The 11,727-nt window shown below is 46.2% G+C and overlaps 1 protein-coding gene across 2 annotated transcripts in view; it reads right to left on the bottom strand.

Annotated features, from left to right (window-relative positions):
• Positions 1 to 11,727, bottom strand: part of LOC147101454 (rho GTPase-activating protein 27-like) — a 231,077-nt gene that overhangs the window by 53,332 nt on the left and 166,018 nt on the right. For both annotated transcript variants that reach the window (XM_085966576.1, XM_085966575.1), the window contains exon 3: positions 2,026 to 2,427. In XM_085966576.1, coding sequence (XP_085822702.1) covers positions 2,026 to 2,427 — 402 coding nt within the window. The remainder of the gene's footprint in view (positions 1 to 2,025; positions 2,428 to 11,727) is intronic.

Raw genomic sequence — 11,727 nt, 5'->3', positions numbered from 1 at the left:
TGAACTCTTGATAGAATGAGCATATTAAGTGAGACTAAAGTAAATCTGCCCAAAGTGGCAGTCCGAAACCAGAATCAGACACTTGTATTTAGATGGTTTTAGAGCCGATCTCGAAAAGACATGTTTATCCCTTTATAAAAGGATGTTAATCTGTATCCAGTATGTTAAAATAGAATTCACTATATCAACGCTACTTGTGTTTGTGTTCAATGTAGTAGACTTTAGACAAAAGGAACAACCACCCTGAAATTTTTCACATTGGTTCTAAGATACCAGATTTGGGGATTTGACTTTTGATATCATGGTTTAAGTCTCTGGATTTTCTTTGGAAAAGACTTGTTATGTATGATTACCGATGGCGCAATTAATCCAGTATATGGCCCTTTGACAACCAGCCAATCAGCATGGCATCAACAGATGCAACAGTCCGCTCAAACAGTAGCCCAGCATGCTGCGTATTGTGCTTCCTATTGGCTGTGAAGCACTTTGGGATGTCCCGAGATCGTAAAAGTCAATATTTTAAAAACATTCATTCTCGGAGTGTGGCGTCGCTGGCAAGGCCAGTATTTACTGTCCATCCCTTGAGAAGGTGGTGGTGGGCCTTCTTCTTGAACTGCTGCAGTCCGTGTGGTGAAGATGCTTCCATGGTGCTGTTAAGTAGGGAGTTCCAGGATTTTGACCCAGCGACGATGAAGGATAGGCGACATATGTCCAAGTCAGGAATATGTGTAACTTGGAGGTGGTGGTGTTCCCATGCACCTGCTGCCCTTGTCCTTCTAGGTGGAAGAGGTCGCGGGTTTGGGAGGTGCTGCTGAAGGAGCCTTGGCGAGTTGCTGCAGTGCATCCTGTAGATGGTACACACTGCACCACGGTACGCCGGTGGTGGAGGGAGTGAATGTTTAAGCCAAACATACAAATGCATGGTCTTACTTTCTTTTCTTTCTTTAATATTTCTTTGCCCTCACTTGGGGTTTCTTTTCTGTCCTCAATAGCTGAGGTGACTAATAATTGGAGAAATGTCAAAGTTACTCTGCCCTTCTATGTATCGCTTCCCCTTTCCCACCTCAAAATAAAAGAGACAAATTGCTTCACTTTGTCAGACCTTTTGAGGATCAAAAATGTAACATTTTCCAGATAGCTTTTTCAGAATGCATGAGATATTTAAATCTCGGTGTTGGGCTACAAAACAAAGTAGGCCAAATCCCACCATGCAGCATGTGTCAAATCATCTGAGCTATTACCATATTTAACAATTACGATATAAAAAGATGGAATCGAGTGGTTTATTATAGGATTAGGACATCACGACACAAGGAACATTTTTATTAATTACCAGATTGTTTCTTTTAACAGGAGGGCGAGTGGAGAACAAACACATACAGACGCCCCTCACAACCCAATCAAACCACAAATCTAGAAAATTATGAAGGCAATCCACAAAGTTAATCCATGCAAATGTAGTAAAAATGAGACATGAGTCAGGACGTTAGGAGATTAAGTAGGCCGCAATTCTTTTCATTCAAAGGGTCATAGAGTTGTGGAGCAAATTGACAAGTAAGGGCGATAGTGTAAAAATAATTCAAGGGACAACTGGACGAATGTTTGGATAGAAAAAGAGTGAAGAGATATGTTGAGATGGTGAGTAGCTGGGGTTGGTGTATGACAAGGGGAGCTGAATAATTTCACGCTGTTAATAAATTTACTGTTGCCGGGACCCCAGACCATTGTCCCACCCCCATCCCATCAAAGCAGCTATTAATGCATATACACAATATATTTTATAAAGCTGCCCTCTGGGCTCAGGACTTTGCCTACCAGGAAGGCAGATTGGGCATTTGAGCATGGAGGTCAGTGGGGCCCACAGGAGATGACATCCATCAAAATGAATAGAAGGAAAATGCTGTGGGGCGCCGCTGACCTTCGAACCCAAATCCACGATTCTGGGCTCCTCGTGGGTGAAGTTCCATGCCAGGGGCAAAAGATTGGTGAACTGTGCCTTCCAGCAAGACAGAGATGGTCACATACCCTCTGGTCTCGGAGATTATCCATGAAATCCGTTGTTTCTTCCTCCTGTTGTTCTGGTGGTTCCCACGTTGTCTCCCCAGTTACTAGATTGTAGAAGTAAGGCTGACCACTCACTTCATCGAGGTGCGATTCCCATCCTCCGAAGGGATTGCTCGTACTGGAACTGCGGGAAGGCGGGGATTGTGGCTCCCTACTGTCCAAGCTATCGAACGGCGAGTCCCAGGTTGTCTCTCCGGTCACGGCGTTGTAGTAGAAGGGTTGACCAGTTGCTTGGTCAGTATGTGTTTCCCATTCTTCTGGCTGACTGGTTGAACTAGTGCTGGGATTTGACTGTTTCTCCGCAAGCTCCCGCCTCAGCTCTGTGACATTCTGGTACACTGACTCAGAATTTTCTTCAAATACCTTTAAAACAATAATATAAATAAAACAAAATGAGATTCAGCTGATGCCATTTAGAAAAAGAAAAGAAAGAACTTGCATCTCTATAGCACCTTTCACCAATTCAGGACGTCCCAAAGCGCATCACAACCAATGAAGTACATCTCTGGCTAAAACACAGGACAGGTTCCAAGCACACGCAAATGATACCCAAGAGCGACATAATTTTACAATTTAATTGCAGAATTCCTAAAATTAATAAATAAATGTGAGAAAGATCTTGCATTGATATTGCACCTTATCATGCCCTCAGAGCATCCCAAAGTGTTTTACATAGAAGATAGGAGCAGGAGTAGGCCATTCGGCCCCTCGAGCCTGCTCCGCCATTCAATGAGATCATGGCTGATCATCCAAATTCAGTACCCTGTCCCTGCCTTCTCCCCATATCCCTTGATCCCTTTAGCCTCAAGAAATATATCTAACTCCTTCTTGAATATATTTAATGAATTGGCCTCAACTGCCTTCTGTGGTAGAGAATTCCACAGGTTCACCACTCTCTGGGTGAAGAAATTCCTCCTCATCTCTGTCCTAAATGGCTTACCCCTTATCTTTAGACTGTGACCCCCTGGTTCTGGACTCCCCGGCCATCGGGAACATCCTTCCTGCATCTAGTCTGTCTCATCCTGTTAGAATTTTCTAAGTTTCAATGAGATCCCCTCTCATTCTTCTAAACTCCAGCGAGTATAAGCCCAATCGACCCAATCTCTCCTCATATGTCATTCCTGCCATCCCAGGTATCAGTCTGGTGAATCTTCGCTGCGCTCCCTCCATGGCAAGAACATCCTTCCTCAGATAAGGCGACCAAAACTGCACACAATACTCAAGATGTGGCCTCAACAAGGCCCTGTACAACTGCAGCAAGACATCCTTGTTCCTGTACTCGAACCCTCTTGCTACGAATGCCAACATACCATTTGCCTTCTTAACTGCCTGCTGCACCTGCATGCTTACCTTCAGCGACTGGTGCACAAGGACACCCAGGTCTCGTTGCACTTCCCCTTCTCCCAATCTATTGCCATTCAGATAGTAATCTGCCTTCCTGTTTTTGCCACCAAAGTAGATAACCTCGCATTTATCCACATTATACTACATCTGCCATGCATCTGCCCAATCACCCAACCTGTCCAAATCATACTGGAGTTTCTCGACATCCTCCTCACAGCACACACGCCCACCCAGCTTTGTGTCGTCTGCAAACTTGGAGATATTACATCTAGTTCCCTCGTCTAGATCATTAATATATATTGTGAATAGCTGGGGTCCTAGGACCGATCCCTGCGGAACCCCACTAGTCACTGCCTGCCACTCGGAAAAAGACCTGTTTATTGCAACTCTTTGCTTCCTGTCTGCCAATCAGTTCTCTATCCAAGTCAGTACCTTGCCCCCAATCCCATGTGCCTCAACTTTACACGCTAATCTCTTATGCGGGACCTTATCGAAAGCCTTCTGAAAGTCCAATACACCACATCCACTGGTTCTCCCTTATCTATTCTACCAGTTACATCCTCAAAAAATTCCAGTAGATTAGTCAAGCACGATTTACCTTTTGTAAATCCATGTTGACTTTGTCCGGTCCTGTCACTGATTTCCAAGTGCTCTGCTATTACATCTTTTATAATGGACTCTAGCATTTTCCCCACCACCGATGTCAGGCTTACAGCTAACCGTTTGAAGTGCAGTCACTGTTGTTATGGTGACAACCCAGCACCCAATTTGCAAGATCCCACAAACAACAAGTGAATGAATGATGAGTTCATGTGTTTTTTTTGATGTTGGCTGAGGGAGAAATGTTGACCAGAACTCGGCGAGAACTCCCTTCTCCACTTTGAATAATGCCACGGGATCCCTTGCCTTCGCCGCTGATTAATGACTCATCCCAAAAGTTGGCATGCCTGACAAGATGGAAGTCCTAGACATACTAAAATGGTGCAAGACAAATAAATCACCAGGAATAGATGCTATTTACATACATCTGAAAGAGGCCAGGGAGGAGATCTTTGAGGCACGGGCAGCCATTAATACCGCCATTAAAAAAGCAGAGAGAGAAATGTATATGAACGCATTAAGCACACACACATTAATATCATATATCTAGGTTCATACTTTTACAGCATTATCATTCAGATGAACCTGGGGGGGAAAATTCGGTTGCTTTGCGCCTCCCGTTATTGCCTAAGAGGGCGCTAATGGGGCGCAAAGCAACTAGCACCCGGGCGCGGTGCCGCCAACACCTCCCGCAAAATTCAGTGGGAGGTTAGCGGCGGCGGTAATCGTAGCGCCCTGTGGCGCTGGCGATGACGTCATCACTGTGCATAGCACCCGGCTCGCGCACCGGCCGCGATCTTCGGTAGCGCTCCCTGACTTACCACCGAACACTATGTCCGACGGGATCGGGGGGGCCTACCTGCGGCTGGGGCGGTGCTAGTTAAAGGTGAGGTGCCAGGCGGCCATGTTTGTTGCTGGCCGCCTGCCAGCACCTGCCTCCGCTCTCGTCCCTGGCCTTCTTACCCACCCCCCCGCAGAGTGTTGGCTGCACTACATGAGCTTGAGCCACTTCTCTTGAGTGCCGGGCTCTTTTGCCGGCACTCCCGATCCCCGGTGGCCCAGCTGGGCCCCCAGTCGCGCTGCGCAATGCCCCTCCCCTTTAAGAAGGGGAGGAAGGCCTGCAATACCGCGGCACGTAGCGCGTGATATTCCCTCGCAGCGTCCCAAGAGGGAGGCAGGGCGCTTCCAGTAGCACCCCGCTTCCCTCTTGGGGCGCTACCACTCAATTTCCGTCGCGGGGGTGCGAATTTTTCCGGGGGGTTAAAAGTAGCGCCCCGGCGAAGTTAGCGCCCCAAAGGGGGAGCGACTCAATTTTTCGCCCTTGGTGTCATTATATGCGATTGGAATCTATAGCATTGAACAAAGCTCATGGAAGAAAATCAGTGGTATTCAATGGTTTGACCTTTTCATTGAAGCAACATATCCAACTAAATGTATAACACCCATTAGAGACCGCACAGCAGCACATACTAGTGTGAACCACGGACCCTTTCAATACACCCACTGAACACAACAGGACCCTGACCTATCACTGATCTTGGGCTGTACAGATTGTGTGATATTCACAATGGTGCAGCATGTAATGGACCTTGCGGCAGTTACCCTTTCCTTAGAACATACAGTTGTCTTCCCAGCCCTCCTAATACTGGAGTTAAAATAATCACCCACATTTCACAATGGGTAAAAAAAACAACCAACTCACAAATTCAGGCACTTGTAAAATAAGAATGCTGTTACTTTTCTTGCTTCTTTCTGAGGCTCAAAAGGGGAGATTTCCCTCTTCAACACTCAACACAGAACTGGAGAGCATATTGGGAAACGCCACACCCCGGCCTGCGAATGATGACCATTAATCAGAGGCTAGCATGGGTAATTTCCCAATACGCACTGCGGCGAGCGCCATTCTGTCTCAGGACCACCAATGTGGAAAATCTCCCTAAAATGTGACCGTCTACCATTGGTTCAACTTCAATTGGAATGAAAGCAAAAGACTGAACAGTGGTGGCTTAAAGAAAGCCCTCAAAGTGGAAAGTCATCTTTAGAACTCCTACTTTGTATAGAAATGACATCACGAAGACAGGCTGTTGGCATATGAGCTTTGTCCTCCACATGAGCTGGGAGTAGCGGGGTTATAAGGGCAAAGGGCACTTCACGTTTAAAAAAAACCCCACAGCTTCAGCCCTGAAAAGCAGAACTGCCCATTTCACCACCTAATGGAGAGGCTGCCGTGTCAGCATTCTAAACACACGCCTGCAGAATCATGAAAAGAAATATCTGCCGTCTATTGCAAGCTGCCTTATGCAATGTCATCAAATCTATTTCATCGCACGCGTTTAGGTATAGTTCTATTTATATATTGCCTGATCACAACTCTTAGAAACATTTCAAAGTGCTTCAAGTACAATAAATTAACGAATTTGCATTTATAGAGCGCCTTTTACAATGTCCCAAAACACCTCTCATCCAATCAATTACTATTGAAGTGCCGTCACTGTTGGGAAAAGCGGCAGCCGTTTTGCACACAGGAAGATTCCACAAGCAGCAATGAGATAAATAACCAATTAAACTGCTTCAGTGGTGTTGGTTGAGGGAGAACTCCCTTACTGTTCCTTCAATGGAATACTATTCGACTCTCTAAGTACTGCACTGGTGTGTGAGTCGAGATTATGTACTCAAATCCCGGAGTGGGACATCAACCCATGACCTGTTAAGTCAGAGGCAAGGGTGCTACCAACTGAGCCAAGGCTGACACCTAACAATTACTTTGAAGTGCAATGACAATTATATAGGGAAATGTGGTCGTCATTTTGTGCACAGCAAGTTCCCACATTCAGCAATGAGATGACTGGCCAATTAATCAGTTTTTGGCGATGTAGGTGGAGGAAGGAAAGTTGGTGAAGGACACCATGAGGAATCTCTGCCCTCCTTCAAATAGTGGCATGGAATCATTAACATCAAGCTATTTAATGCCAAACTGGCCAGATGGCAACCCTGTACGCTATCCAGTGATCCCTACTGAGAAAGTGCAAATGTATGGACAACAGGCCAGGATCAGGCTCAGCTGTGATATCTTCATAGTTGAATATCCAACACTGTAATGGAGGATTCACTCAGAGCATCTGCACTTACTATCACTAGTGTCCATGTGACTAATCAAAAACACAGCAATTGTATCAGGTTTCCTTGTTCTGTCTTTCAGTCTCCAGTGAGGTTTTGCTAAATCTTAAAACGCGAAAGCCATTTGAAGAACATGCGAAAAGTCAAGAAAAGGCCTTTGGGCTCACTGACACCCAATCATAGAAACATAGAAGATAGGAGCAGGAGTAGGCCATTTGGCCCTTCGAGCCTGCTCCGCCATTCAATGAGATCATGGCTGATCATCCAAATTCAGTACCCTGTCCCTGCCTTCTCCCCATATCCCTTGATCCCTTTAGCCTTAAGAAATATATCCAACTCTTTCTTGAATATATTTAATGAACTGGCCTCCACCGCCCTCTGTGGCAGAGAATTCCACAGGTTCACCACTCTCTGGGTGAAGAAATTCCTCCTCATTTCAGTCCTAAATGGCTTACCCCTTATCCTTAGACTCTGACCCCTGGTTCTGGACTCCCCGGCCATCAGAAACATCCTTCCTGCATCTAGTCTGTCCAGGCCTGACAGAATTTTATAGGTTTCGATGAGATCCCCTCTCAATCTTCTAAACTCCAGTGAGTATAAGCCCAATCGACACAATCTCTCCTCATACATCATTCCTGCCATCCCAGGTATCAGCCTGGTGAATCTTCGCTGCACTCCTTCCATGGCAAGAACGTCCTTCCTCAGGTAAGGCGACCAAAACTGCACACAATACTCAAGGTGCGGTCTCACCAAGGCCCTGTACAACTGCAGCAAGACATCCTTGTTCTTGTACTCGAATCCTCTTGCTACGAAGGCCAACATACCATTTGCCTTCTTAACCGCCTGCTGCACCTGCATGCTTACCTTCAGCGACTGGTGCACAAGAACACCCAGGTCTCTTTGCACTTCCCCTTCTCCCAATCTATTGCCATTCAAATAATAATCTGCCTTCCTGTTTTTGCCACCAAAGTGGATAACCTCACATTTATCCACATTATAGTACATTTGCCATGTTTCTGCCCAATCACCCAACCTGTCCAAATCGTACTGGAGTTTCATGACATCCTCCTCACAGCATACCCTTCCACCCCAGCTTTGTGCCGTCTGCAAATTTGGAGATATTACATCCAATTCCCTCGTCCAGATCATTAATATATATTGTGAACAGCTGGGGTCCTAGGACCGATCCTTGCGGTACCCCACTAGTCACTGCCTGCCACTCGGAAAACGACCCGTTTATTCCAACTCTTTGCTTTCTGTCTGCCAACCAGTTCTCTATCCAAGTCAATACCTTGCCCCCAATCCCATGTGCCTTAATTTTGCACGCTAATCTCTTATGCGGGACCTTATCGAAAGCCTTCTGAAAGTCCAAATACACCACATCCACTGGTTCTCCCTTATCTATTTTACCAGTTACATCCTCAAAAAATTCCAGTAGATTAGTCAAGCATGATTTACCTTTTGTAAATCCATGTTGACTTTGTCCGATCCAGTCACTGCTTTCCAAGTGCTCTGCTATTACATCTTTTATAATGGACTCTAGCATTTTCCCCACTACCGATGTCAGGCTTACCGGTCTATAATTCCCCGGCTTTTCTCTACCACCTTTTTTGAATAGTGGGGTAACATTAGCTACCCGCCAATCCATGGGTACCGTTCCAGAGTCTATCGAGTTCTGGAAGATGACCAGCAATGCCTCAGGAGATCTCCTACCTTGGGGTCCAAATATGCCCAGAATGAAAGCCTTTACTGTCTGCACATTTACCACTTGGCAGATTAATCTACCTAGAAGGACTGGTATGATATGATACCGTATCATGTCTCTCAGAAATATCCCAAAGTGCTTCACATACAATTAATTATTTTGAAGTGCAGTCACTGTTATTATGTAGGTGAAGATGGCAGCCACTTTGCACAGAGCATGGGCCCTCAAACAGCAGTGAGACGAACGACCAGTTAGACCTATTAGAGTACCAATGCAGGTAAATGCTTCGTACTCCTGTCATTCGCCTTTCTCTTTCAGCAAGATGCACAAATTTGAACCGTAACTTGTCAACTGTTACGTAACTCCTGGGTGCATAACTATCTCATTACATCCACTGTTTCTGTGCCAATTAGCCTGGGAAACTCAGCGTGGCACTCCATACAGGATAATGAACGGTCAGTATGAATGACTTGGGGGGTTGGGTGGGGAACAGCCACTATACATTCAACAAGGAAATAGTGCACAATCTGCACGTTACATAATTGCTGTAATGTGACACTCCAATGGGAATAGTGGTTGGATTTTCTTCGTCAATGCCAAAACAACACCACCGTGCATTTATAGAGCGCATTTAAGATTTATATAGCGCAAAACATCCCAAGGCCCCTCACAGGAGCGTAATCAGACTAAATCTGACATCGAGCCACATAAGGAGATATTAGGACAGGTTGGTCAAAGAGGTAGGTTTTAAGGAGCGTCTTAAAGGAGGCGAGAGAGGTGGAGAGGCGGAGAGGGATGTCACGTGTTCCTCAGCTGCACCACTGATTTAAATCAGCTAAGCATAAAATCTGCGGTGGTGATAGTACAGGAGTAGACTCTGACCTGTGAAAATTACGTTGACTGACTGCTAAAATCGAAATCATACCAGTGCATAAGTCAACCTCCTCCCCTGCAGCCTGAAGGGCTTACAATGCAACTTATGCCGCCTTTACGTCACAGCGATACCACTGACAGCAACTCTGACTTTTCTCAAGCCTCCAGCACCACCTCGTGCGACTGCACATTTTCAGCCCCAGCACTAGCCGTCCTGTGACCTCGAGACTGCCGATTAGTGCCATTTTTAAAAATATTCATTCATGGGATGTGGGCGTCGCTGGCAACACCAGCATTTATTGCCCATCCCCAATTGCTTTCGAGAAGGTGGTGGTGAGCCACCGCCTTGAACCGCTGCAGTCCGTGTGGTGAAGGTAGGGAGTTTCAGGATTTTGACCCACCGATGATGAAGGAACGGCACAAAGTTATATGCCCACTAGGCCTGGAACTGCCCATACTTCTCTCACATTGCAGCTTAACAGCAGGGAGACACAAGAGTCTCATCTCATCCATCTCTGCTGCAGTTGAGACACAATTTCTGGAGGTGAAAGGTCAATGACAGACCCACAGTCCCCACTGTGAAACTACTGCAATAAAATACAGAGAACTTCCTCTTAACACGAGTCTTCACACGGTGAAACAGCCTCGCTCCTAAAGATCTAAAATAAAGCAACAAGTTGCAATTTTTATTCATGCAAAACATGTTAAGATCTCTCCCAGCACGGAATCAATGTTTACAATGAAACAATAAAATGCACTGCAATTAAATTGCTTCAAATATAAAGTATTTTGATAAGTCAGAACACATATTATAGATAAATGACTGATGTAGACTAGACAGCAGTGAGAGTTCCCATTTATAAAATGCAATAAAAGAATGACTACACCACTGTTTTCTTCCCGTGTGTGGAATCTTATGAGATTTCTATTAGGTATCAGGGGGACAATGATACCAGGATAGCAGTTAAAGCCTTCACAGTGAGACAGTGGCAGCTAAACAGCCTTAAAATGGTGAAGAGCTACATAGCCATTCCCCAATCTGGACTGAGTCTGTTTGGATCTATTCATTTTTCTTTCCTCCCAAGATTTGCTCAGCTCCGGTCAGTTGGCCCATTCTTCTGCCTGTTCTGGGTGTGTCCAGTAACGTGCAACATTGAGCTACCTGCAGAACTGATGGGCGCGATCCTGCCAGCCCTGGGGAGGTGGGTTTGGAGACGGGACTGCCGGGAAAATGGCAGAATCTAGGGGCGGGTACCCATCCCGGGAAAATGGCAGAATCTGGGGGCGAGTACCCATCCCGGGAAAATGGCAGAATCTGGGGGCGGGTACCCATCCCGCCCCCAACCCGCCTCTGTGCCATCTTCCCGGGAGGCGGGTAGCCGACCTGCGCCGGGTCCCGTCTCCTGGAGGCGGGAAGGAGATTACAGCCACTTGTTAACAGGTAGTTAACAGGCAGTTAAGAGGATTATTCCCATTTTACCCACACAAGTGCGGGCTGCCCGAAGGCTGCGAACCCCGCCAGGATCACCGAGGCGAACAGTGGGTCTGCGGGGGTCTGCGGGGTGCAAAAGTGCGCTGTGAAGGTAAGTGATGGGTGCAAGTGTGGAGAGGTAAGTATGTGAGGTGAGTGGAAAGTGATAGAAAATGTTTACTTTCTTTGTTTCTTCCTGCAGGCTTCAATCGTTGGGGATGTGGAGAGTCTCGCATCTCACCGGTAGAGATGACAGATGGCTGCTGCATTCTCCAATACAACAACCATCTAATTTCTGCTCACAAAAGAGGTTTGATGAGTCTTGAATACAAGAACTCATCAAACTACAGAGAATGTCAGTGTTTGACAGCTTCACAGAGCTGTCCAACGATGACAATTCATCTATCAAAAATTTTTGACAGATGAAACGTCATACGCTGACGTTTTCTGTAACCGGCTTCCCCTTAATTGGCCTGCTAAGCCCGCTGGGCAGGCTTAACAAGGTCAATCAAGGGAAAATAGCGTGGGTTGGCCAAAAGTCAATGGAGGCGGG

The sequence above is a fragment of the Somniosus microcephalus genome, chromosome 24, assembly GCF_052327205.1.
Source record: "Somniosus microcephalus isolate GS21.2 chromosome 24, FLI_Smic_1.0, whole genome shotgun sequence".
Lineage (NCBI taxonomy): Eukaryota > Metazoa > Chordata > Chondrichthyes > Squaliformes > Somniosidae > Somniosus > Somniosus microcephalus.
Note: the sequence above shows the minus strand (reverse complement) of the source record. Positions and strands in the feature narration are given on the sequence as shown.